At 36.1% G+C, this 26,576-nt stretch overlaps 7 protein-coding genes, 2 non-coding genes and 1 pseudogene across 12 annotated transcripts; 5 read left to right on the forward strand and 5 right to left on the reverse strand.

The window, feature by feature from the left end:
* Nucleotides 1–810: 810 nt before the first annotated feature.
* On the reverse strand, nt 811–884 carry TRNAI-AAU (transfer RNA isoleucine (anticodon AAU)). The gene has a single exon. It is a non-coding gene; the product is annotated as a tRNA-Ile (tRNA).
* Nucleotides 885–915: 31 nt separating this feature from the next.
* On the forward strand, nt 916–2,580 carry LOC104751863 (uncharacterized). Its single transcript, XM_010473913.3, has 4 exons — nt 916–1,250; nt 1,329–1,389; nt 1,490–1,634; nt 2,131–2,580. Exons 1-4 carry the CDS (start codon nt 1,046–1,048, stop codon nt 2,383–2,385), a joined length of 666 nt encoding a protein of 221 aa, XP_010472215.1. The 5' UTR covers nt 916–1,045; the 3' UTR covers nt 2,386–2,580.
* LOC104751864 (inositol-3-phosphate synthase isozyme 2-like) lies at nt 2,572–5,396 on the reverse strand. The gene is made up of 7 exons (XM_010473914.3): nt 4,852–5,396; nt 4,641–4,709; nt 4,182–4,565; nt 3,740–4,082; nt 3,459–3,635; nt 3,171–3,359; nt 2,572–3,084 (listed from the first exon to the last, which is right to left on the reverse strand). Exons 1-7 carry the CDS (start codon nt 5,037–5,039, stop codon nt 2,902–2,904), a joined length of 1,533 nt encoding a protein of 510 aa, XP_010472216.1. The 5' UTR covers nt 5,040–5,396; the 3' UTR covers nt 2,572–2,901.
* Nucleotides 5,397–7,637: 2,241 nt separating this feature from the next.
* LOC104751865 (bifunctional aspartate aminotransferase and glutamate/aspartate-prephenate aminotransferase) lies at nt 7,638–10,466 on the reverse strand. The gene is made up of 10 exons (XM_010473915.2): nt 10,033–10,466; nt 9,635–9,881; nt 9,451–9,544; nt 9,267–9,370; nt 8,931–9,179; nt 8,731–8,844; nt 8,573–8,656; nt 8,310–8,480; nt 8,114–8,227; nt 7,638–7,995 (listed from the first exon to the last, which is right to left on the reverse strand). The coding sequence occupies exons 1-10, from the start codon at nt 10,161–10,163 to the stop codon at nt 7,855–7,857; spliced, it is 1,449 nt and encodes a 482-aa protein (XP_010472217.1). The 5' UTR covers nt 10,164–10,466; the 3' UTR covers nt 7,638–7,854.
* Nucleotides 10,467–10,652: 186 nt separating this feature from the next.
* LOC104702766 (DNA oxidative demethylase ALKBH2) lies at nt 10,653–12,533 on the forward strand. 3 transcript variants are annotated; one of them, XM_087490358.1, is made up of 8 exons: nt 10,677–10,827; nt 10,899–10,978; nt 11,131–11,224; nt 11,361–11,579; nt 11,679–11,795; nt 11,881–12,073; nt 12,175–12,405; nt 12,490–12,533. In XM_087490358.1, exons 1-7 carry the CDS (start codon nt 10,792–10,794, stop codon nt 12,375–12,377), a joined length of 942 nt encoding a protein of 313 aa, XP_087346484.1. In that variant the 5' UTR covers nt 10,677–10,791; the 3' UTR covers nt 12,378–12,405; nt 12,490–12,533. The 3 variants fall into 3 exon arrangements, with proteins under 3 accessions (XP_019083474.2, XP_087346484.1, XP_087346485.1); XM_019227929.2 differs by having other exon boundaries at nt 10,653–10,827; nt 12,175–12,533; XM_087490359.1 differs by having other exon boundaries at nt 12,187–12,533.
* On the forward strand, nt 12,490–14,460 carry LOC104751866 (putative FBD-associated F-box protein At5g53635). Its single transcript, XM_019238271.2, has 4 exons — nt 12,490–12,609; nt 12,718–13,624; nt 13,707–13,853; nt 13,961–14,460. Exons 1-4 carry the CDS (start codon nt 12,581–12,583, stop codon nt 14,255–14,257), a joined length of 1,380 nt encoding a protein of 459 aa, XP_019093816.2. The 5' UTR covers nt 12,490–12,580; the 3' UTR covers nt 14,258–14,460.
* A 1,558-nt stretch (nt 14,461–16,018) lies between these two features.
* Nucleotides 16,019–17,729, forward strand: LOC104751868 (uncharacterized). Of its 2 annotated transcripts, none has more exons than XM_019237594.2 (5): nt 16,019–16,336; nt 16,450–16,526; nt 16,699–16,822; nt 16,907–17,206; nt 17,310–17,729. In XM_019237594.2, the coding sequence occupies exons 1-5, from the start codon at nt 16,214–16,216 to the stop codon at nt 17,577–17,579; spliced, it is 894 nt and encodes a 297-aa protein (XP_019093139.2). In that variant the 5' UTR covers nt 16,019–16,213; the 3' UTR covers nt 17,580–17,729. The 2 variants fall into 2 exon arrangements, with proteins under 2 accessions (XP_019093139.2, XP_019093140.2); XM_019237595.2 differs by having other exon boundaries at nt 16,916–17,206.
* Nucleotides 17,730–17,893: 164 nt separating this feature from the next.
* TRNAR-ACG (transfer RNA arginine (anticodon ACG)) lies at nt 17,894–17,966 on the reverse strand. Its single transcript has one exon. It is a non-coding gene; the product is annotated as a tRNA-Arg (tRNA).
* A 5,323-nt stretch (nt 17,967–23,289) lies between these two features.
* Nucleotides 23,290–24,764, forward strand: LOC104751870 (ras-related protein RABH1d). Its single transcript, XM_010473917.2, has 4 exons — nt 23,290–23,542; nt 23,784–23,854; nt 23,929–24,129; nt 24,237–24,764. The coding sequence occupies exons 1-4, from the start codon at nt 23,426–23,428 to the stop codon at nt 24,469–24,471; spliced, it is 624 nt and encodes a 207-aa protein (XP_010472219.1). The 5' UTR covers nt 23,290–23,425; the 3' UTR covers nt 24,472–24,764.
* Nucleotides 24,765–25,132: 368 nt separating this feature from the next.
* Nucleotides 25,133–26,377, reverse strand: LOC104753934 (UDP-glycosyltransferase 84A1 pseudogene; annotated as a pseudogene).
* Nucleotides 26,378–26,576: the final 199 nt, after the last annotated feature.

The following is a 26,576-nucleotide window of genomic DNA, read 5'->3' on the forward strand; positions in this document are numbered from 1 at the left end:
GATAGATTAGTTGGTCTCTTCCTGCGAGGAAGTAAGAGAAGCCAGAGATAATTCGCGAAGGGAAGCTAACCATCAATGTAAATTACAACTTCAACAATCTACAACAATCTGATAGATTAGGTTTGTTTGGAAATTCGATTTTTTAAAAATCTAATCCTTAAATTTAGATTGTTACTTTCAAAAAAAGTTTTTTTTTCTTATGATAACGTTGAAGATAAAATGGTGAAGTTATCACACATGGTTGGTTGGGGAGTTATTGTTATAGCTACGTGCTTTTCACATTCACTGTTTTTTCTTTTAAAACTTTTATTTAATAATTTCGAAAATTTAAACCCCAAATATAACATATTTTACAAAAAAAAATTGTAAGAGCCAGAAAAACAAAACAAACGAATTGTCAAAAATGTTGATTCTATGATCCATTGAAAGGCCATTTTGCCTTTGAACCATTTTAACCATCAAACGAATCGATTGATAAAAAAAGTTTCATAATATATAATATGTGAGATTCTAGTACCAGATCACAAGAACTCTTGGAATGTGGCTTCTTATTATGTTATTGTTATGTTCTTTGGACAAAAATACATTCAAGGCGTACGGGATAGAGGAAAATAAGAATGAGTTATGGTACCACTAATACTGTATTATATATCATCCATGTGAATGTTGGTGTGACAAATAAATAACGTATACAAATTAAGATATTTTATTATGTGGTCCAGTTTTATGTTACACTATTGATTCTTTGTGAACCAACAAAATAATACCAATGATAATAATGCTCAAGTTTGTAATGTTAAACTAAAAAAGTGGCCTATACAGGGATCGAACCTGTGACCTTCGCGTTATTAGCACGACGCTCTAACCAACTGAGCTAATAGGCCATTTGTTCTAAAGTCTCCATTTTCACTTATTGTTCATCAAACTATCTCTACTTAACTAACACAAACCTTTCGACTCTCCGCTCCTTCACCTTCAGGCTTCTTAACACAGTACAGAAACATCTCACATTTTCTCAAACTCCCTTCACTGTTACTTGATAACAATGGCTACTACTTCCAACTCGGTACTGTTCCTAGGCTCTGACTCATTGAGTCATCATCACCACCATCGTCAGCCCCTGCATCTCTCCTCCTCCAGATCTCACTCTGTTTCTCTCCTACCCAGCAAACGATCCAGTCCCCTCTCCCTTCGTTGTTCTACTAATGGCGATAACACCACATCCGAAAAAGATACACCAATCGAACTCAGTAAGATTCTTTTCTCAATTACCTGATGTTTCTGACATTCTTTCGAATCTCAATCTGTGTTTCTCTTAAATTCTTCAGAGTACCCAGCATTCCCAACGGTTATGGACATTAACCAAATCAGAGAGATATTGCCTCACAGGTAAAACTTAAAAAAAGACAACAGCTTTCGAGGATTTGATGTGTTTTGTTTGAACCCCATTGTTTGAAAATTTTGATCCTTTTGTTGGGTTTTATATTAGGTTCCCGTTTCTGCTGGTAGATAGGGTGATAGAGTATACACCAGGTGTTTCTGCTGTAGCTATTAAGAATGTCACAATCAATGACAATTTTTTCCCTGGACATTTCCCTGAGCGACCCATCATGCCTGGTGTTCTCATGATTGAGGTAATTTTCAATAAAGAAAAGTCGTTTACTTTGTTTAAAAGTTGCAAACTTTTGTCTTCTAGAAGCTCAAATAGATTTAGTGGAAGATGGGTTTTTACAATGACGAGAAATAGATGATCTGCTAGTTTGATGTTGGTCTTGGATTCTGATAAATTAGTGTAAAGATCTTCATCTAGTTGGTGATTGAGTTGAGTGGTCCTTCTGTGGCTAATAGTGATGAGTATATTATTGTTGAGGGACTTTAAGATCATCTGTGTGAAAATATCTGCAAAATTTAACTTTTACTTTGAGCAATGGAGGAACTGAGAGATGCAACTTTTAAAGCTTGAAAGAGGTTGTGATTTGGATATTTGATATAGGTTTCAAATGTAGAATCGGAATAGATAGGCCATGATATGCTAGATGAAAGATCGTTTCCACAGTCGAGTTAGTATAAATGTCGTAGAAAAGACTTGGAGTGTAACTTAATTGAAAAAGTTGAGTTTGTGTGTTGCAGGCAATGGCGCAAGTGGGAGGTATAGTAATGCTGCAGCCTGAAGTAGGAGGCTCTCGAGATAACTTCTTCTTTGCCGGTATTGATAAAGTGAGATTCCGCAAACCAGTGATCGCAGGAGACACACTTGTTATGAGGATGACTCTTCTCAAGTTCCAGAAACGGTTCGGGCTTGCTAAGATGGAAGGTAAAGCGTATGTGGGTGGCGCTTTGGTTTGCGAAGGCGAGTTCATGATGGTTTCTGCTGGTAGTTCTTGATCTCACCCATGAATGATCTCACTTGCCACATGCTGATCTTTTAGTGCTTCTTCTTTTTTTCGAAATAGTTGACAAGACCAAGCTTTATGATTTGGACATTTATATGAGCTTCTTATGTCTTTTGTGTCTTTATTGCTGTCTTCTGTTTGTAAGACGATTCATGAGAGATAAATACAGAAATTGTGATTTTGAAAACCATATTCATACAATAGATCATAAAATTTGGATATATTACAAGGAGACACAAAAGCATAGTTACTTTTCGTTCTTTTACACATTTGATCCAGAGGCTTAGCTAATCTTCTCACCAAATAAACCGACTAAGATCCATATCACACAATTTAACGCTAACGCTTCCCCATATTATCTCTCTCGCACACATTCATATAATATACTTACAAAACAATTATATATATAGACGAAACAATGGAGCATATAAGTCTTCATCTCCTAAGGTCTTAAGTCCCTCTTCCTCATCTTCATCTCCTAAGGTCTTAAGTCCCTCATCTTCATCCTTCACTTGTACTCCATGATCATGTTGTTTTCTGGAGCAAGCCCAACGCAGGCCCTAAGAATGTTCTCCAGCATTGCCCGCTGCTTTGACAGAGCATTCACCACCGGCGTTCCAGGTGGTACAAGAGGTGCCTTTGTGAGGTAACTGAGTATGGTAGCTACTGGGTGGAAAGAGTGGAACTTTCCCTGAAATATAAAAAGATTTATACATCAAAAAATTTGGTTTAAAGCAAATCCCAGGTTTCTCATGTACTAACTCACTGAATACAAACCTCTCCTTCGGCTTTGAATTGGATCCTGGTGCTGAGTTCAGCTAGAAGAACAAGATCCAAGATAATTGGAGCAGCCAAGAGAGAGTCCTCACAAGTGTTATGCATCACAATTGTGTTCTTCCCTCCCATGAATATCTCGGACGTGTACTCATCCATTGCTCTTTTACTATCCGCAACATACGGTACATACTGCAAAACATTCAGAACAATAGCAAGATTTAAGACTTTTAAAATGAGTACAAAAGAAAGGAGCAATTGATGACTCTGGCCTCTGATTCAAAATCAAACCTTGATGACAACGACATGGTCAGGGTGTTCACCGGGCTCAAAGAGAATGCCATTACTAGCCACCATGTCGTCCACGACATTGCTCTTGGAAATCTCCTTAGAGCGGAAAGTCTGAGGCGCTGAGAGGTTCATACCATCGTTGTTTCCCAAATGATTATAGCTCACAATTGAAGTAGGCTGCCAAAGAAAAAAACCAATCTTAGTGATAAATCAACTTTTTTTTACTAAAAAGAAAGAACCAAATTAGATTACTTTAAAAAAAACAATGTTTATTTCTTTACCTTGATACCAGCTCCAACAAGGAAATCAACCAAAACAGATTTCATTTTAGTCTGACCACTCTTGAAATCATCTCCACCGATTAAACAATTCCTCGATATAGCCAATTCGATAAGACCAGGGACAAAAGTATTCTGAGGACTCCCATTGATGAAAGGAATGCCTTCAAGAACACAAGCAATGGCATACAAAGTAGAAGGCGAGATCTCAGACTCGTTCTTTTCAACAGAAGCCATTAAATTCTCCATTGTATCGTTAAGCCCTACAATCACATTGCTGTAACGCTCTGTGTTGGCTGTCCATAACACAACCAACTTATCCACTTTGTTCTTCTCCTTAAACTCCCTTTAAAAGATTCCATCAAACCAAACACCAAACACATCAACACACTAAACTAATTAACAACTCTCTGTACATGTGTAAGGTTATATATAATATTATTACCTCATGTCCTTGATGATGTGATCGACTTGCTCCTTCTTAGTACCTTTGATCACGCTGTTGGCACGTGACCCTTGATTCGCAGCAATGAAATCAGGGTCATAGATTCCAGGGAGTGGAATCATGTTCTCCATGTAAGGTCTAAGTTGTTTCTGCAGATCAATGTCAAGAACTCTGGCTCTAGCCATGGCATCTGCTAAATTCATGTCACTAATGTCCCAACCACCAAACACAACGTCATCTGGATTCACCATTGGAAGAAGACTCTTGAAAGGAGCATAGATCTCTTCACCATTGTAAGAACCAACACGAATCGAAGAAGCTCGAGTGAGTGAACCAAAGTAATTAGCTTGTTGCACTTTGTCTTTAGTCGCCCACGAGATTCCTCTACAATAACAAAGTTTGCCAAGTTTAATCAAAAAAGCCAAAATCGAAATCAAAGATTCCATTTTAAAAACTCACTCTTTGTTAGCAATGACACCAGCGGTTAGTGTTGATCCATTGTTACCACCCCAACCAACAAGCATAACCCTATCCACCACCAAAGATCATAAAATCGAAAAATGGGAATGAGATTTCGTAAATTTTAACACCAACCCAGATGAAATCTAGTGAATAAATCAAAGAAAACAAGTTAAAAATTCGAACTTTTTAAAGGATTATGAATAATTACCCTAATTTGGGGACACGAGTGTCAGTTTTGAAATCGTATTTGACAGTCTTTGGTTTCACGACCCATTGGTATGTACCGTTACGATTCTCATGAACAACCTCTGTTGTTTCGTAATCGTACACCGAGTGAATCTCATTCTCTGTGTACTTCACGTTCGGGCTCTCAACTTTGAAACTCTCGATGAACATTTTTGTTTTCTTTGAAGCTCTGTGTTTTTGGTTGTGTGATCTCGAATCGACGAGCAAAGAGCGATGATATATAGACAAAGAACGCAAGAGGAGGGAGGGACACGTGGCGGTTTCTCAGTGTTTTACGATGGTTCGAGCCCACTCTAAAGCCCAAAGAGACTTGAGGGGGAGAGCTAAGCCACAAGTGTGGGTGAATTCGAGAATGTGAGAGACACGATGGAAGCTGGGTCCATACACGTGGCGTGACCAACGTGAAGACAAGTTTCTTTTTGTTTTTTTTTGAATCTTTATTAAACCCGTGAAGACACTGGAATGCTCCTTCCTTCTCTTCCCCAGGGATGAGGAAGAAGAAGCGGTTGTTGTTGTGGGGACGATGGGTTTTAAAAGCGACATCGTTTTCGTCGCCGAGAGACGCGTGGACGCCACGCGATCTGTTGTGTGGAATTTGGTCTTGTTGGATGGACACGTGGCGAAGATGTGCTGTCACGTCTGATGAGAGCGCGTGAGTGTGTTTTTTTAGAAGGATGAAGAAATCAGTGGGCACATTAATCAGAGAACCGAAAAACCAAACTGAATCGAACCGACCTAAATTTGGTATTTGGTTCAGTTTTGGGTATTACATAAAAACAGAACAGTTCCAAACTACAAAATGGCTTTTTGGTTCGGTTAAGGTAAAATCTGAAAACGGAATGATATCCGCAAAATAAATACAATAATATCCACGGTTTTTTTTATTCGATTCGGATTCAAGTGGTTTTGATAGTCTCATTCTTTTGGTTTTGTATAGATATTTTTGGTTAAATTGGGAATTGAAACGAAATTGTTTTGGGTTTTATTTGGTTCATTAATTTCTCTACTTGCATGTAGCTATATTTGTCCATTATATATAAATAAAGGGTAGAGTATCAATTTTACAATTGTACGTCTATGATCTTGTATGTTTTAAATGGTGTATAATGTACTACTGAGATGGTTAAAATCACGTTAGAAACGTCATTTTCAGAGAGTCGTGAATAATTGTGGACCTTGTGAGTAAAACTGTAGATAACAAAACATAAGGCAGCAGCCGAAGCAGTGACCACAATCCAAAAGCGTGATTGTGTAGTTAAAGCAATAAAAGTGGGGTTATTAATTACTTGACTTACTTTTGTGTAAACATGAGTCATTGAATGTTTTTGGTAGTTGAATGTTTACTTTACTTACTTTTGTCTAATTACTTTACTTAAAGATTAGAAATGAGACGAAACCAATTTTTAATTTTGGTAGTTGAATGTTTTTAATTTTTTATGTCTTAGTTGATATATACTTCATATATTTCACGACAGATCTGCATGGATTTCAATTTATGGCGCAGTGAGAAAATACTTATTTGTTAATAAATCAGCATTGTGTTGTTGTTCGAGTGACGACATATCCATCCTAGACCATACGTACGTTTTAGAACTTTTGTTAACAAACAGTTTCTTTTACTAGCCTAGCCGTGTCCATTTCAAACCACACAAGACACACAACTATAGCTTTGTCCTCTTGTCGTTTTCTTCTTGTTTTTATGTTTGCTTATTTACTTGCTTTCCACTGTTTACTTTATGAAATATATTATATTCTACTGAGTGAATAATTTTGAGAAGTTTCTAGGGCGAATTAGTATATTCAAGATTTTGCTGGATACACATTTTTACTATCTAATAATTCACAAAATGATTACGAATTTATATAGTTTTGAAAAAAAAAAGTCTTGGACTACAAAGATAAAATATGTACGATAAAATGAATGTGGTCATTATCGATGTAAGACTCCGGTGTGGACGATTTTTGATAAACGTGAAAATGTATTTATAGTTATATTTTTCGAAGATGTAATACTTAATCACGATTATGTAGAATTCCTCCACACACTTACGCATGGACTTCGTCTTTTCGATACTAGATGGAGGACTTCTTATTGGACTGAGACACCCCCCTTTAGTGCAAAACCCAACACCAACAATCATCTAAAAGCAAAGAATACGATGAGTTTAGGTCTCTTGGACTTCACTTTTCGGACCGGTTAGTTCGGTTATCGATTGATTGAAAGATAGAAGGATGCCAAAGTAAAATCTGGTTCGAAATTAACCGGTTTGTTATTTTATTTTTTTAATAAGCTACAACCAATTAAGTGATTTCTGGTTAAATTCGAGTGCGGTTTGGTTTGGCTTGGGTATTGGTGAAGACCGATCTAAATTCGGTGAATACCGGTCTAATTTGGTACTACATGAAGAAACTGAACGTTGGACCAGGGCCAAACCAAAATTCTGGAATAACCGAAGCAAAATTAAATTCTACCGATTAGTTCAGTCAAGACACCGAACCCGAACCGTAAACCAAAAATGTCGGTTCGGTTACTCAATTCGGTAATTTATCCCTCCATAAGCATTAGCAGCTACTTTAATTTGTAAAAAGTATATTCAATCCTTGTTGTCTGGAAACCTTTCATGTTAAGCATTTGCCTTCGAATTCGGTAACTATGATGAACACAAGTTGCAATCAGCGTAGAAATTGTTGTTTCCAATCGACGACGTATAAAGGAAAAGCACGTTATGCTTGAAAGCACCATTAAACTTCATGAAATAAGAAACAACCTTAAAATTCTTATAAACGATTTACATGAAGAGAATGGTTTTATTGTTACATGAACTTGAAGAAAAGAACACACCGTATACAAAGAGACTTTTTTTTTTTTATTGGGTTGAAGACAAAATGTGTATATAGTTTACAATAGGGCCGTTCTCGTTTCAGCATAAACAATCGAAAAACACACAGTTTTGTGTCTGGACCTTTACACGGAAATAGTGGCACGAAGTGGCTTAAGGGCTTTCGTGATCTTCTCAACAGCCGCTCGTAGAATGTCGAGAGATGTGGCATACGATATTCGAATGCAACTATCATCTCCAAAAGCATCACCAGGAACCATTGCAACCTTTGAAAACAAACAGAGAGCCAAATACACGAGCATGTTAAAACAAAACAAATTAAATCACAATCTTTCTTAAGGCAAGTTCAAGAGCTGTTTTTGTGCTTCTTGTGACAGACTTTACCTGAAACTTATCAAGAAAGTATAATGCAAGAGACGACGAATCACTGATCAAACCAAAACCTTCAGCTTCTGATCCATAGTAAGCACTGAAGTCAATAAAGAGATAAAAAGCTCCCTGCAAGTAAACAATGCCAACAGTCAGGAAGAAGAAGAATAAAATGAGCTAGTAATAGCTTCGAATATAGAAGGAGAAGTACCTGAGGTTCAGAGATCTTAACACCTTCGATAGCACCTAAGCTTTTAACCAAGAAATCTCGTCTTTCTCTATACGCTTTAACCATCTCTGCAACTGTTTCTCCTCCAGCTTTGCCTAACCCAAGTGCAGCAACACCTGCTTTCTGAGAAATGCTACTAGCTCCTGAAGTAACCTTTTAACAAAAACCAGAACCGATGCCATCTCATGTTTGCTGCTTTTTACCGATAAAGATTTAGAGAGAAATATGTTTATATATAGAGATACCTGGCCTTGTAATTTACTGCAAGCTGCTACTATATGTTTAGGACCAGCAAGATATCCAAGCCTCCATCCCGTCATTGCGAAAGCCTTTTACATATCATATGATCAGCAAAGAGTTTGATTAAATACCATCAGAAGCAACTCAATGACAAAACTGTTACCTTTGAGAAACCGTTTATTGTCATAGTTCTTTCATACATGTCTGGTAAAGAAGCAAAGCTTGTGTGCTTTGCTGGCGCATAAATAATGTGTTCATAGATCTCATCCGAAATCACCTACAAAAGTAATAAAAGAAACAGACCTTTTTTCAGCTTAAGATAAACAAATTGAAAAAGATTGAGTAACTTTTTACGCTATATACCATAAGCCTTGGATGCTTAGCAATGATCCGTGCAATCTCTTCAAGCAAACTCTTGGGGTAAACAGATCCAGTAGGGTTGGAAGGAGAACAGAGAATAAGAAGTCTAGATTTTTCCGTTAATTTAGACTCAAGATCCTTTGGATCCAATAAGAAATTATCAGAAATCTTGGTAGGAATAATCACAGGTGTTGCATCAGCCAGTCTCGCCTGTTCTGTGTAACTCACCCAGTACGGTGCAGGTATTATAACCTAACACATACAAATTCACTGTTAGAAACAAAATCATATCCAAAGAAAACAAAAAAGCTAAAAAAAAGAAGAGTTGCTTTAATTTACTTCATCACCAGGAGAACAAACTGCAAGCACTGCTTGGAAGATACTCTGTTTAGCTCCATTGCTAACCAGTATCTGATCCGGCGCATAAGACAATCCATTCTCCTCTGGAAAGAAACGAATACAAACGATCGTGAGTCCATTCAAGCATAAAGGAATTACTAAGCAAAAGTGTTCTCCTTTTTACCTTTTAACTTGCGACATATGGCTTCTCTGAGTTCTGTAATACCTGCATTTAACGAATACCTGGTGAAACCTTCTCGAATCGCGTTGATCCCAGCCTATATGAAACAATAGATTTCAGAACAAACCAGAGAGAGAGAGATAGACATAACATAAAACATTCCAAACAACTGGAGAAATGTACTAACCTCAGCTACGACTTTAGGAGTATCGAAATCAGGTTCTCCTGCAGCTAGTCTGATAATGGGAACACCAGATTGAACAAGAGTGGCTGCAAGATCGGTGATAGCCATAGTCTTGGAAGGCTTTAAGGATTGAACTCGCGGGCTAAGTGACATATCTACTGATGATGACGACGATGATGACAGAGTCTCTGCATCATTTGGTTTGGTCACAGCACAGATTCTAGATGACATATTCCCTGACTTAGAGTACCTAATCATCACAGACACACGAGACCTAAATCAACTACATTGAATCTAAGAAAAAACACTAATCCGAATTCAAAGTTCCAAACTTTGAGCAGTGATTTAGATATCTGAAATAGAGTAGGTATGCATCGTTATCAGAGACGAACGAAACTCACGACGAGAAGGAGAGACGAAGGGGTTGGAACCGAGCTGACCCGATTGGCTTCTTTGAATCTAGGTGTGATTCGCCTCTAGCAGCGACGGCGGAAGCGGCGGAAATGACGGCGGCTGAGCTCTGAGAAGCCATTGGAGAAGTGGGTAGGTAAGAAGGGAGATAAAGAGTCGAGCTTTGAGGGGGGGGGGGGGGGGGAATTTGTATAGGACAGAGGCGGAGAGAAGGTGGGAGGAGTTGGTGGGTGCGAAGTTATGAAAATGAAATATAAAAAATAAAAAAAAAGTTATAATTTCATAAGTAAATTAGCCACCAAACCCTTTATGAATCTTGCAAACCAGAGTTAGAAAAGCTAGTCGCCGGCGGCTGATGATGTCACCGGGAAGATCAAATATATTTTCGTTTGTTTTTTTAATACACTATAAAGATAATTTCAATATTTATTTATTTATAAAATTATACTATTATAACAAATGTATTAAAAATATATAATTCTTAAGTAAATTAGTCAATTGAAGCCAAAAATAATAACATTTTAATAATTATTTTTTGTGTTTGTTGATACCTTGGAAAAAAAAATATTTCTCGAACAAAATTAAAAGACAATCAATAACAGAGAAAGAAATCCCCCATAACGTATATCGGTTTGTTCAACTAATGAAACCGGTGGGAATATAAATTTATCTCAGCATTTCCGGTTTAGTTCGATTTAATATATTTTTCCGGTTACCGTTTTCGTTTTAGAATCAGAAAAATTAGAGTAATGGAGGAGCATTATGTCTCAACCGCCGCTAACGAGGTTCGTTTGCCGGCCATTTACTCATCGGTTTTGATTATGTTCCTGTTCTGATTTTATCTATTTTTGTTCAGCCGTCTGATGGAACCGGCAACGTACTTGGTGGCGGTCAAAACACGGCCAACGAGGAAGCTGAATCGCTTAATGAGACGAAGTAACAAATTTCTATATTTTGTTGAAATTTATTGGATTGGGAAGAAGCATTTTTTTTTACTGGTTAAAAAGTCTGTTTTTGTCTGATTAAGTGTGATTTTTCTGATTAGAAATGGTTTCAAGTCTCTCTCTCTCTTTCAATGTTTCTTACAGGAAAAACTCTTCAGGGCACAAGCTTAAAGAAGAAGTGACTTGTAAAGATGATTCAAATTACAAGACAGGACTCCACCATTACCATCAAGATCAGGTTCATCTTCTTAACCATTACTCCAGTTGAAAACCCTTTAGATTTATACACTTCGAGATTATCTCTATATAAGATTCACCAGTGCAATTTAGATATGAGCTTTAACACATTATGTTGTGTGTGGTTTGATGTGTAGCGGAGGATGAGTTTGACATCCATTGTGGCGGTGGAGTCTCCTACTTCATCTAGTGACGCTCCCATTAGGAGAACCATTGATCTTGGCCATGGAAGCGACCTCATATACATTCAAAGGTTTCTTCCCTTTCAACAATCTTGGACTTTCTTTGATTATCTCGACAACCATATTCCTTGGACCAGGCCCACCATTCGTGTCTTCGGTCGATCTTGCCTTCAGGTTTTCCCCACTTCACATGGATCCTGCCTTGCTTAATGGTATCTGTGTATAGTTTGTGTGTTTGTGGCCTTCTAATCCATATGCATTTGCCACCTGTAGCCGAGAGATACTTGTTATGTTGCAAGTAGCGGATTGACTGCGCTGGTGTACAGTGGATATCAACCTAATGCTTATTCGTGGGATGAGTTCCCACCTCTCAAGGAGATTCTGGATGCTGTAAGATTGAAACCCCCTGTGTTTATGTCCCTGTGTGTTCTTAGTGGTTGTTTGAAACTAAAACGTTTCTCTTTTGTTTTGTCAGATTTACAAAGCGCTTCCTGGTAGCAGATTCAACAGCTTGCTGTTGAATAGGTACAAAGGTGCAAGTGACTATGTTTCTTGGCATGCAGATGATGAAAAGATTTATGGTCCAACTCCTGAAATTGCTTCAGTCTCGTTTGGATGCGAACGTGATTTTGTCTTGAAGAAAAAGAAACATGAAGAATCTTCACGAGGTAAAGAATGGGAACTTTTGAGTCAGGACATCAAACAGAGTGTTTTCCTGCAAAACCAGGATCAGACATTTGTTTTTGTTTGTTTGTGTGTGAACCTGAAGTGAATACAACAGGGGAAGGTGGACCGGCATTGAAGAGGTTAAAGAAAAGCAGCAGAGAGAATCATCAACAAAGTTTGACATTGAAGCATGGATCGTTGCTAGTGATGAGAGGATACACTCAAAGGGACTGGATTCATTCTGTGCCAAAGCGTGCAAAGGCAGAGGGTACTCGTATCAACCTCACCTTCAGGCTTGTTTTGTAATCCGAGGCCATCATCATAGACAAAGAAGGTGGGCTTGGTTTTTTTTATGATCTCCATTGACATTGACTAGGCTTCTCTTATTAATTAATGTATAAAACACTAATCGGTGTAGACATTTTCAAGAAGCTTTACTAAACCGAAATGTTTTGGATTAAACCATTGGTTCGGGTTGGACAAAACATAGTTGCTCTTCTTTGACTCCTATGATCTCTCCGCGGCCCTATTATAAAAGGTTTCAATTCCAATCTTTTTAATTGGACGACTTTGATTAGGGTTAGGTTAAGTTAAGTCGAATTTTTTTGGATGAATTGTTTGTTTCTCTGAAACTTGTGTTATACAGAAGAACAAAGGATATGAAGGAAGATAGAATAAGCCAATTACCAGATGATTTGATCTGTCAGATACTTTCTCATCTTCCCACTAAGGATGCTGTTAGGACAAGTGTGTTGTCCACCAGATGGACAAATCTCTGGCTTTGGCTTCCTCGTTTGAAATTGTCATTTGTGGGAATCGGAAAATACTATGCCTTGAGTTTGGCTAACAGGTTTTTCGATTCCAATAGGGTTTCATGCATAGACAAGCTAAAGTTAACTTTTCCCGATGTATATTCAGACATAGTAGACGGTGCCTCTTATCTTACGTCATGGATTGATGCTGCAGTTAAGCGTAGGATCCAACATCTAGATGTTAAGTGCCATGTATATAATATATATCGTTTTGAGATCCCCTTGAGCCTTTATATGTGTGAAACACTGGTATCCTTGAAACTTGATAAGGCGGCATGGGATAATGCTGAGTTTGTTTCCTTTCCTTGTTTGAAGACTATGCATTTACACAACAATTTTTTTCCTAATGAAGCCGCTTTCGAGGCACTTGTCTCATGTTGTCCTGTCTTAGAAGAGTTAGAGATTACCGGATTTGAAGTTCTTCCAAACGTACATAAGGTGCAATCTCAGTCACTGAAGAGGCTCACTATCAGACGAATAACGACTAGAGAGTTTTATTATTATGTTCCTGAACTTGTCATTGATGCTCCTCTACTATGTGGTTTGGGATTCTTTGATGCAATAGCAAATATCATTATAACAAACATTCTGGAGTCCATTGCCAAGTTAGATGTTATTCTCAGCTTTGGTTTGAAGGGTTCTGACGGAGAAAGCGTTTCATCCAAGAGAAGTAACATCCGCAGTTTTCTGTCCAAGATCTCGAGGGTCATGGATATGACGATATCTTCAGACACTTTAAAGGTATATATATATGAATTGGGCATGCACATTTAATATAATGATGAAAAGTTTCTAACCCACTATACGTTATGTCTGGTTACAGGTCATTCATCAGTACTCCAAATTAGAACCGCTGCCTCAATTTGGTTACATATCACGCCTGTGCCTCGATAATCTCCATGCATCCGAAGTGAAATGGTTGACAACAACATTTCTTGAGAGCTGCCCGAATCTGAAATCTCTCGTCTTGGTGATTAATTTTTTTTTGTTGAACCCTATGATATTTTTCTCATGTCTATGAAGTTAGTTTCTGCTATATATCATTTGACTATGTTTTCTCCTTTCCTTTTTCCTCAGGCACCATGGGATTATGAAAGTGATCTGCGCTCTGAGGAGATAAATCAGATCAGTTTTTCATCTGTGCCCAAGTGTTTGCTATCATCTTTAGAATCTGTTGATTTAAAATTCTCATTCCTAGCCGAAGGATATGCTTTAGCATTTCAGCTAGGGAAGTACTTCCTAGAGAATTCGGTAGTCCTCAAGAAGTTCAATTTGCATTTGTTATATCATCCAAGAAGAGATGACATCTTCGAGAAATTCCTCAGATTCCCTAGAGGCTCTACCGAATGTGAGGTCGTCGTCGAGTCTTACTAGCGTTGTTATGTTTCCTCATTGGTTTCTGAATTTCATATGACCTTAGTTTAAACCTTTACGGATTCGTCAATCCCATCTGGCTAGACCCATTTTCTCATGCATGTTTGGCTCCCTGTCTCCCTCATTCTGTGTAGGAAACTATTTTTGTGAAGATTCAATCTAATTGCTCACGTGAATTTACATAGTTCACGGTTTGATTTTAACCGCTTCGTCTAGAGAGTACTCAAAGAGTAACATAGCATAGACGCATGATACACGAAAAAGTCTAGTGATCGAGCAGAGTGTTAAGTTAAGAACAAAACTAGTTAACTTAAAGCTATAATCCTATGTACAAATATATAAATCAAATGGGGAAGATACCAACAGTGCAGATGAAGAAAGGGTGTGGAATAGCTTTGTTTGAGTCTCTGCTAGTTTATACTTTTTTTTCTTTTTTTCTTATGGCTTTGTTGTTAGATAGTCTTTCTTTGGCTCTTTTGTAATGACTTTTTTATGTTATAAGTTTCACGAATTGACAGAAAAAAAAAAAAAAAAAAAAAGGATACCAACAAAATGATTGACGACAAACTTTTAACATAATAACATCATCTAAGACAAAACTTTTAACATGATATCAAAGATACCGGAATATTTAGAAAGTTAAGAGACATTCATTTTTTTCTAATACATGTCATCATTGCGAAATCTCAAAAACCAAGACATAAGTTAATAGCAAGATAACAAGAGAATGGCATAATTAACAGTCGTAAATGATATCAGACCTTATTACAGCTTATGTTCTTCATGTCACAAGGTTAAGCACCACCTGCACAATTTTGCACACATATATATATATATATATATATATATATATACTTGAGTATTACTGATTTTGAGAATGGTTAAAAGTTAAAATTATTGGCAATGAGATTCACCTAATTGGCTCCAAACTTCGTAAAAGAAGTATCTGGCTTATGAAAGGTTCAAGCTGATAGGTTGAGCATATCCCTGCAGTTTTTAAAAATGGAGATCATTCCCTCGATTAATATGAAGGAGAAATTATCAGTAATTAAGTTTCATACCTATTGAATGAGCATATGCCAAGTCACAGACGGAACATTCTCCAGAATCTGATACATGGTAGATACAGCAACAGAGTCTAACTGCTTCACAACAGTTCCTCGAGTTGGCCTATGCGGGTATACAGAGAAATCCCCCTTTCCTCACTGATGTTAAACAAAACCAACCACGAAACCTCCTATAGTGATACAATGATACCTCTCAAATAGAATGAACCTAGTGATTAAAATATCTTGATAGTGATTTTTTTTTTTGTATTGTATTGTACTTAATTTATTTAGGAGATTTAAAAAAAAATTATTTGAGTTTAAAATGTCATATATATATATATATTTTTTTATGTTTTAGTTTTAAGTAAATTTTGTATATTATATAAAAAAGATTCGTTGCTGCAAAAAAAAACATTAATTAAAACCGAATTGATAGTTTTATTTTATATTTATACTATTACTAATCTATTGCAGTTCATAAAATAATGTAAACATCTCGAGAAGAGAATTATGAATTAATCACGTACACATTAAGTTTTTCAAGTTTCACAATCTCAAAATCATCTTAGAAATTTCCAAATTAATTTTGTTGTTCGTGTGATATGATTTTGTAACAACAAAAAAAAATGTTTGGTATTTTGGATAGCTTTGATTTGAATATTGATGATGTAAAACTCTGTTTTAAAAGTAATCTAAAGATAGACGTTACAACGAAAAAAAAAACAAAAGCAACGTCCACTAAAAATTTTAAAATTAAAATTATTTGACAGAGCATAAAGCGAATAAGAAAAAGAAAAAAAAAAAAAAACCTTTTCTCACTCCCAAACGATATTTTCAGTTTTTTTTTAGAATTGTGAAACCTTTTTTTTTTGTTTTTGATCAAAAGAGTGGAATCAGAGAGAGAGTTATGGAGGAGGAGAGGAGCAACGTCACGGCTTTAAGCGATCCGCATCATTCCACCGCCGATCTTCTTTCTTGGTCTGAGATCCGCCGTCCCGATTATTCCACCGCCGCTAACCGCTCTAACCAGGTTTGTTTTTCCGGCGATAACTCATCGTTTCCGTATGATTCCGTTTCGGTTATGTTCCGACGAGTGCGATTTCGTTCTGATTTATCCTAAGTTGTGTGTTTTTTTGTTTACAGCCGTCTGATGGAATGAGCGAGGTGCTTGGTGGCGGCGGTCAGATCACCAACTCGGAATCCGAATCGCTTAATAAGAAGTAATCGATTTCATCTCTTTTTCATTGAGAATTTTGGTTTCTATGTCTCTCTTCTCGATTTTGATGAATCTATCAGATTTGCATGATTTAGGGTTTTTGGTTTGATTAGATGATGAAATTAGGGTTTCCGAATGTGAAATTTTAAATTTTGAAAAAATGGTTTGCTGTTTAGTGTTTCGTATAGGAAGAACTGTTCTGGGCATAAGCTGAAAGAGATGACTGGTAGTGACATATTCTCTGATAATGGTAAAGATGATCCAATTCACCAAACAAGAATCCATTACCATCAGGATCAGGTATTATTATTATTTGTCTCATCCTCCTCCTTTGTACTCTAAGGATTCAGTTTGATGGAAAAAATGGGAATAATGGTTTTGTAGCAAAGTCAGATATCTTTCAGCGGTGAAGAGAATGTGACTCCTAAGAAACCAGCTACTTTAAACGAGGCTGCAAAGCAAAAGGAGCTGAGCAGGACCGTTGAAACGGAAGCGGATTCAAAGAGCAAGAAGAAGCAGATTTCCAACACCAAGTGTAAAGCTATGAGAGGTCATGATATCTTTGCATCTCCTGAAATCCAACCTCGCCACTTGTTAGCTGTGACACAATCAGAAGTTAAAGGAATTAAGAACACGGAGGAATCCGCACCGAGGAGCTCTCGTGGATCTGTCAAAGTCTCTACCGTAAGTAGTGTCCTTGATGATTCCTTTGTACGTACTGTGATGATATTAGTTAGGATGGCTTGAAAAACTGACCTGATTCATATTTTTTTTTATTTGTTAACAGGGGCAAAGCGGCAACAGAATGTTTAGTGAAGAACATGTTGTGAAGTCATCAAGGAAGATACATAACCAGAAGTTTCAAGAACTGACAAGCAATGGTATCTTCAAATCTGACAAAATCCCTCCTGGTTATTCTGAGAAGATGCAAAGCTCAGCTAAGAAACGGGAAATGAGCGGCCACAATATATTTGCAGACGGGAAGTCGGAATATCGGGATTACTATGGTGGCGCGAGGAGACCTCCCGGTGGTGAGAGCAGCATTTCGTTGGTCTAAAATGAAACCTCCGAGACTCTTAATAATATGTTCATGTTTAGGATTTAGTATTCTACTTTTCTACCTTAACTCTCTACCACAAGTCGTTTGTGTGCGTGTGGTCTTTTGTGTATGCGCTTTATTATTCATAATAGATAACTTCAACGCGCACTTGTGTGTTCTGTTCTCTTTCTTTTCCTTAAAATTATTGATTGGGAGAAGACGAGAGAGAGACTACATAAATTATTTACACTTTACAGGATGATTCGTGAAGTCTGTATACGACGTCGTTTGGAGACGAGAAAGAATAGTATTAAAAAATGTCAACAACCGAACGACTCCACTGGGGATCGAACACAGAGTCTCTGGTTTCGTAGACCAGCGCCTTATCCATTGGGCCATGGAGTCATTTTTGGTTAGTAGATCAGCTTAAATAAAAGAATAGCTGTAATGAGTGAATGAAGACCAAACAAGCATTTGCTTTAGGAACAGATGTTTATAATAAATATTATGGGCATCATTTTGAGAAATAGTCCTTGTTCGTTCGACGTCGATAAGAGTTAAATAAGAACCCAACTTCATAGACTGAGTTATGAAGATGAACCAATATCACATATATATAGAGACGTACTTATTAATCCAAATTTGATTAACAAACCTTTAAGAGTTGTTGTGAAAAAGCTACATTTTATACACTTTGAAGGTTTTTTTTTTTATATAAGAATGCTATTCAATTAGATTTACCTTTCGTATGATATTGCAAATTTGTAACAAAGTATTATTTTGGTACAGTGAGAGCCAACGTTGATTAATTGACGAGTTTAAAATAATTAAGAACCATGGAATCCATCAATTCATATACCTCCGCCTCGTAGGTCTAGTTATCTCCGTCGTCTCCGGCACTGACATAAAAAATTAATCGGAAATGAGTGCCATGCATCAGCTGCGATACACCGGAAACAACAATTTGTAGCTTGAGTTTTGAGTTGTTCTTGACAATGGCGAACTTGGCGATGAGATCAATGGAAGGATCCTTGATGTCTTCAATGGGAAACCAACCACCTACCATATATAATTATATATATATATATATATACAAATTAAGGATTCTTTATCTATATATATATATATATATATATATGTATATATAGTTATATACAAAGGATTCAATTAAACAAGACAATAAATTTTAACTAAACAAAATTTGACTCAAACCCACTAAACAAAAGAAAAATTCGGTTATCATTTGTTTGTCTTTTTAATTTGAAAAATAAACAAAAAGTGAATTGAATTTTTTTATATAAAATACCTTAGGAGTTAGAACAATTGTGATTCACAGTTTCCAGATAGACTATATGGGAATATACTTGTGAACATGTGTTTTATAGGTGAACTAATCCATGCACATGCTTAAGTTTTAATTTATATTTTGTTATGGAAATATACAGTAATGAAGCTAGTAACAAACTATATCTTTTAAAACTATATATATTTACAAAAAAAAAGATTATTTTAATTATACTTGTCAAAATTATATTATTTTTTTCATTATATAAGGATTTAAAAGAAAACATATAGTTTTTACATTATGAAATCAAGATGCTCGAAAATGACTATACAATGTTAAGTAGTATCCCCGTTACACAGAGATGATGTACAAACAATGTTAAGTAAAATTCCAAGTTTTGTTTTGTTTAAAGAATATAAATTTTTACCTACCATTCCAATGCATATATTACCTCATAGCATCTAAAACATTACTACTTTCTAATAAGCCTTAGGAGCTAATTAATTAAAAACAAACTGAGTAGTTGTGAATTTATTTACTAGTGTGTTGTTAATGGTCAGAATATCATCAACTTGTCTTTTTTCTTAAAAAGAAGTAACTGTGAAAAAACGAGAGAGAAGAATTTATGATTCTCATATAAATTAGTAAGGTTGAAAATCATATAACCTATACAATGAAAAATGTTCAAATCAATTAATATATATATATATATCACTGAACATATATATATATATATGTATATGTTCCGTTGCCTATTTATACATCCATTTTTCTTACAGTAAGATCAAATCAAATCAAAGAAAGAAAAAAAAAAGCAAAAAAAAAGGACTAAGCATATCCTAAGTCCCCGTTGCCTGTTTTTAAAAAAGGACTTGTCTTTTTCTTGGTTTTCTCTTCTTATCATCAAAAGTGTGAGTAGTTTCGTGTACGACGAGAAAGATCTTGAAAGTGACGAAAGCGTTGAAATTCTTTACCAAAGGTGGATGAGCAGTCCTGTGGATGAGTGAATACTTAGTTCCAAAGAATCTCAATCAAACGAGGGATGATTGGTTCAAATTTTCAAAAGCAATGCACACTACGTGGTCAAGAGAAATAAGGAACGGAAGCCGTACAAACTCGAGTTCAACGAGTTTGCCACTATGACGCATGGTGAGTTTATGAATTCCCATACTTGTCTTCTTCACTCGGTGAGTTACAACAAAAACCACGACCCTAAGCCTTTCATGTACGAGAACATGCCTCAAGTCCCGGAATCTTGGGATTGGAGGCAACATGGCGCCGTAACAAATGTGAAGGATCTGAAAAAGTGTGGTAAGACTTTTATATTAGTGATGTATTCTGTTTTTAGTTACTCTGTGTTCAAATGTGCAAGGCTATATCACACTATTTCTAACCGCTGTTGAAAATTTAATTGATGTTATTCTTGCTTTTTCCCAAGTGTTTACGTTCAATGAGTTGCATATTTGATTTACCAACAATCAGTGTGGTGCTTAGGTTCATATAGGCTTTCGACGAATAAAAAAAAAATGGCATTTGTTATTAAAAAAAAGTTAAAAATGATATATACATACTAGATGGTTACCGATGCAATACTTAGATGATTTGTATTTTTAATTGTTTATATATTTATATTATTTTATGACTATGATAAAATCATCTATATATATAAATTATTTGATAATTTGATATATTGAATATAGTTTTACATTAAATTCTATATAAATATAAATTATAGGTGTGATTGTTTATATATATATGACAGGAAATTAGTCATTTTTTTGCTCTTTGAAATGTTAAATAGATATTAACAAAAAAATAAGCAAAACATATGTAAAATATAAACAAAACATAAGTAAAATATTTTTATGTATGTGATTTTAAAACACATAAAATAGACTCTCATATATCATACCATCTATTTTTTATTGTCACATTAGCATTTTGTTAGTTCATTAAAAATATCCTTTCGTATAAAATTTTAATACAAGTTTTCAACTTTCATGTGGTTTTTCATTTTACTTTTAAATATTTAATACATTATATATTACTCTATTGATACAAATAAAAGATTAAGAAATATGAAATAGGAAGAGTAAACGGAAAGATGAGGAAGAATAAACGGAGAAGGGTTTGGGAGATACAGAGAAGAAGTCGAGTTAGGGTTTGTTGAGCGGCTGAACTAGGTATTCTGTTTCTATATTAAAAATGAGACTCTCGCGCGCAACTCCCTTGTTAATTTGCTATGCTACTTCGCAAAATACTCGCAACCCTTCACAAAAAATAACAATAAAATTCCTAAATGTTAAAAATTTGGCTCATGGATTCGACTTATTAACAAAACATGTTCATTTCACTTTAAGAAGTTTTGCGAGAGAAATACGAGAATATCGCTAGGGTCCTCGCAATTCAATCGCAAATTAATAAGACTGATATGTTACGGTTTTGACTCACTTTGACCCCGTTTATTTGATAGTTTTGTAGTTGTTTGAGTCCTTTTCAGGTTATAATAAGAGGCTAGGAAGCTAAAAGCAAGGATTGGAACAACAGGAGCAATGGGAGCAGAAAGGAGTTGAATTGGAGCAGAAAAACTGATTTTAGACCCAGGAGCACATGCTCCCGATTTCCGAGCACATGCTCCCAACTCTACGGTTTCATGACGACACGTGGCAAGCATCTAGGCGCCGATTCCCTACCTAATTCCCCTTATTTTAGGCGATCCTTTGTGAGAGAAAGAGGGAGGAGATCGTTTTTTAATAGGGAGATTTGAATTTGGATTCTTTCCTTATTTTTCTCTACTTGTATGCTATTTAACCTAGGGTTTTTAGGAGATAAAATATACTTTTTCTTTTGTTTTTGAGCGACGTTTTTGTGAGAGGGAGAAGAGCGGCTACCTTGTGAAGCATTCTCTGAACCCTTTTTATTTGTATGTCATTGAATTTCCCATCTTTTGCTATGATTCATTTCTCTATGTCTGAGTAGTTTTCTTTGCTAGATTAGGGGTTTCAAAAGGGGTTTCATGGGTTAGCAACATAACACAAATAGGGCTTTATATAATCGATTGTCTTCACTATTGTTAGACTTAATGCTTAGGTTAATTTGATCACCCAATCTATGATTCTAGGTTTATCTATTCATCAAAAGTGTAATAGGTTGCTAGAAAAGACATTAGTGGCCAAATTATCCTAGACCTGCGAAAGTTGATGTGTAGGTGATTTGTGAACTTATCATTCCTGTTCTTTAATGCTTGTCTGCGATTCTGGGCTCAAACGACAGTTTAGGGTTTATGGACCGCCGAGCATGTGCTCCGGATGTCTGAGCACGTGCTCCGCGTTTCCGCACAGAATCGATCAGATAGAGTTATTGATACCACGACAGTGGATCAGTTTATATTTATGTTTGAGTTCTAGACTGGTACTTAATCTATGCCCTAAATAGTTGTTTAGTTGCTATCTCTGAAATTCCCGAGAATTACCCCTGATCTAGTGTTTTGCTTATTGCCTTTTTATACCGTTTTAATCGCGTTACTGTTACCAAACAAACCCAACTTTGAATTGTCTTAGCTTGAAATTGAACCAATAGAACCATAGAGTAAAACTTGGTCTTCGTGGGATTCGACCCCTAAGTACTACTTCTTTGTTGTGCACTTGCAGTAGGAAAATAAGGTTTAAAACTCTGTGTATCAAAGACATATCTTTTGGATTGAGTTCTCTAAGACCATCTTTAGTGGAGAACAGGTAAATGTTGCTCAGAAAACTAAAAAAAAAAAATTATTATACATATTTATTCTTTATTTATTTAGTAATATATCTACCACTAAGTAAATGACACATGTCATTTTACTCTGAGAAACGTTTCTTCCAGTTCTCCACCAAGCATCGTTCCTCCCTGTTTTCTCTTCTCTTTCTTCCTTTTGTTATTTTTTTAATAATAGCAATTGCACGAACAATCCCCACTAATGATGCTCTAAAGTGCCTATTTGTAACAGATATATAATGGAAAAGCTATTGTGTAAAAACATAGTGTATATACTATATAACTATATATATATATATAATGTCATTTGGCCGACCACAAAAAAATTTAAGTAATGTCACTTGTTATGAAGGACAATGTTTGTTTGTCCTGTCTCGTTCAACCCAATCCAAAATTTTCATATTGTTAGTTTTAGATTTTTATAGATATATCCATCCAATAGTTCTCCAATTTCCTTAGAAATAAATAAAGGTGACATTTGCTTTTGCATTTTATACAAAAGAAAGAGTTCACGTAAGTCTTTTATGGTATATAACAAGGCTCATACCATGATGTGGTATTGGCTTACACTAGGAGGTTCATTTGAGGGGGAGACCCGAGAGGCTTTTTACTGATCTGTTCTTTTGGTGTCAACGGACATAAATTAATAGAGAAAGGGCTAAAATGTACTTTTCAGAATCCGTCCTAGTCGTCGTCGTGCTTGGCTGTTTCTTCACTTTCCAAAAATAGACTCTCCTTCTTCTCTCTATCGAATACTTTTAAAACATCTCTGAAAATTTTGAGAGCCTGATTCCAACTTTTTTTCGGTTTTAATAAAAGAAGAAGAATGGCGTCGGTGTCACCATTGGCGAAATATAAATTGGTGTTCTTAGGAGATCAATCTGTTGGAAAAACCAGCATCATCACTCGTTTCATGTATGATAAGTTCGACACAACCTACCAGGTACATCACAGTCATTGAGATCCTCTTGTTCTGTCATTTTTTTTTTTTTTTTGTTATTTGATTTGAGTCTTTATCCACACTGTCTCTCATCTATCACGATTCATCAATGAAAAATATAAAGAAATCGTAATTATAACCTTCCCATTTGTGAATCACGTAAATATAGGATTACGATCAGTACACATTAATTGATCGTGGTTGATACAATACTGAATGTAAAATTTCATTGTTACATTGGCAGGCTACTATTGGAATTGATTTCTTATCGAAAACAATGTACCTTGAAGATCGAACTGTTCGTCTACAGCTATGGTAACAAAATTCTTAAAAAGTTCGGTCGTTGCGCAACGTAAAAGCTAATATTAATGTTAAAAAATTATGTGTAGGGATACTGCAGGACAAGAAAGATTCAGGAGTTTGATACCAAGTTACATAAGAGATTCTTCTGTTGCTGTAGTTGTTTATGATGTAGCTAATAGACTCTCATTTCTCAACACATCCAAGTGGATCGAAGAAGTTCGTAATGAAAGAGCTGGTGATGTTATCATTGTTCTTGTTGGTAACAAGACAGATCTTGTTGAAAAAAGGTAAAACATTATATAAGCCAACATTACCACTTCTCTGTTTTCATTTGAACATGTGTTTTGTAATTGTTCTTTTCTTCTTATATATTTCTCTTTGGGAAATTGGTTAGGCAAGTCTCGATTGAAGAAGGAGATAGCAAAGGTCGTGAATATGGAGTTATCTTCATTGAGACGAGCGCCAAAGCGGGGTTCAATATTAAGCCTTTGTTTCGAAAAATCGCTGCCGCGTTACCGGGAATGGAATCATATTCAAACACTAAAACTGATGATATGGTTGATGTAAACCTGAAACCTACTTCGAATTCATCCCAAGGCGATCAGCAAGGAGGAGGTTGTTCCTGTTGATGATCAGAAGAAACATAACTAAGAGATATATCTTTGATTTGATGATCAAGAAGAACCTTATATCGTCAGGTTTAGATCACAGATTGGTTCCATCAAATATCATTGTGATCTGTCCAAATTGCTATATTTGGCCTGTTAGTTGTGAAATGTTAGTTTCCAGTTCCACTGTCAACACATATATGTTTTATGTGAATTCTGAGTTGTTTTTACAATGACTCTCTCTACATGTCAGTGTATTTTTACTTGACAATTGTTGAAGCTTTTTAACGGTGTCCATAGTTTTAAGCTCAAAATTCAAATATAGTCCGTATGTCTCTCATCCATATAGCTTTTGGTGCAATGTGCAAAATGATATTCAAAATCAAATGTTTTTTTGCTTGCATGGAGAAAGCTGGATTTGATCTAAGGTTTTTATTGTTTGATTGTTACGTGAAGAAACTTTGCAGTTTTCTAGGGTATATGATCAAATTTAACAATTCATGAAATTTAACATATCAAAATGACAATCTTTATGAAACTGGAAGAGTATAAATTTTAATTTTTCTTATATTATTGTTCTTAAAAACATTATAATTTTATTCATAGTAATAAGCATTTTAAATAGATTATACCATATTAATTAAACCTCCACCTACATATTAATAATATGTAGGGATTACTTTCAACTCCCTCTATACTTTAATGCATGCATGTTGGGTTTTTCTTGCGAATTAAGTACATTAACCTCTGAAAATCCCACACCTAACTTCTCCATAAACTCCCATAAATTCTTATCTGATGATCCTCCAGGAGCCACTGCGGCTTCTGTCTTCCCCTTCCATTTCAAAGCATTTTTCCGCAACTCCTCCGCTTTATCCCCAACTGTCGCTTCCAAAAGCTTCTCTGTCACTTCCTCCCTAAGCACAACCCTATCGTCCATCGCTCCACGACCAAGCCTAACTCCCATCTTGAAAACGTCAACGAGATAAACTGCGTTGGTGACTTGATCTCCCCATTGGGGTAAACAAACCACTGGAACTCCAAAAGACAAAGCCTCCATTGTCGAATTCCATCCACAATGAGTGACGAAGCACATTACTGATAGATGAGCCAAGACTTGCTCTTGTGAACACCAATCCACAATCTTTCCTTTACATCTACTAGTCGCCTCTAGTAGTTCTTGAGGCAATTCATTAGTCTTGAGATTTAGTGCTTGCATGGGAGGTCTAATCACCCACAAGAACGATAAACCCGATTTTAAAACTCCGTGAGCGATCTCTTCCATTTGTTCTTGGTTGAAGTATGCAACCGTCCCGAAAGAAATGTAGACAACGGATGATTTTGGTCTTGAGTCTAACCAGTCGAGGCATTGATTCGAAGGTTTGCACATGTCAGCACTTACATCAGAGGTCACCGCCTTAGCAAAAATGGAAAGCGGTCCAATAGTTTTGATTGGACATAAAGTAGACATGTAGTGGATCACTTCTTGTTCTAGGGCATCAAAGGAGTTGATTAGAACACAGAAGGGCTTCCTCAAATTCTTGAATTGTCCAAGAAGCGCTTGTCGCAATCCGGCAAATTGAGAAGAAGGATGGAGAAAGTTAGGGATTTCGTCGTGTTTCAAGAGAGGAACGCAAGGGAGCTTAACATCAAGCCAAGGTTCTGTTTCTGTCGGAAAAGAAACAGCGCCATTTTGGTAATGGTAATAAGCAGAGAAGCAAACGCAAGACTGGACCCAGAGAAGTGCACACGGAATGTTGAACTCTTCCGCCACATCGCAGACCCATGGAATGAAGGGATGATTGATCAGACATGAGATGGGCTCGTTCTTGTCCTTGTATCTTCTCACGAGTTTAGACACGTCACGTTTTCCGATATTCTCTAGATGTGACATGTATAAAGGTACACCACCTCTTTCATAAGACATGCCATCTAACGAAATGCCAATATAGCTATACCAAGAAATGTATTAATGCGTGATGACATGCAAACCTGATTCATAACGAAAAGGGGTTCACGAAACTCGGATCAAAGTATCAAACTATATAACCTGACCTGACCTAATATAGGTATTTTATAATAAAAACATGAAATTAACAAGGTAAACTATATATATTGTTATGCAC

Source organism: Camelina sativa, chromosome 16 (genome assembly GCF_030686135.1).
Source record: "Camelina sativa cultivar CO46 ecotype springtype chromosome 16, ASM3068613v1".
NCBI lineage: Eukaryota > Viridiplantae > Streptophyta > Magnoliopsida > Brassicales > Brassicaceae > Camelina > Camelina sativa.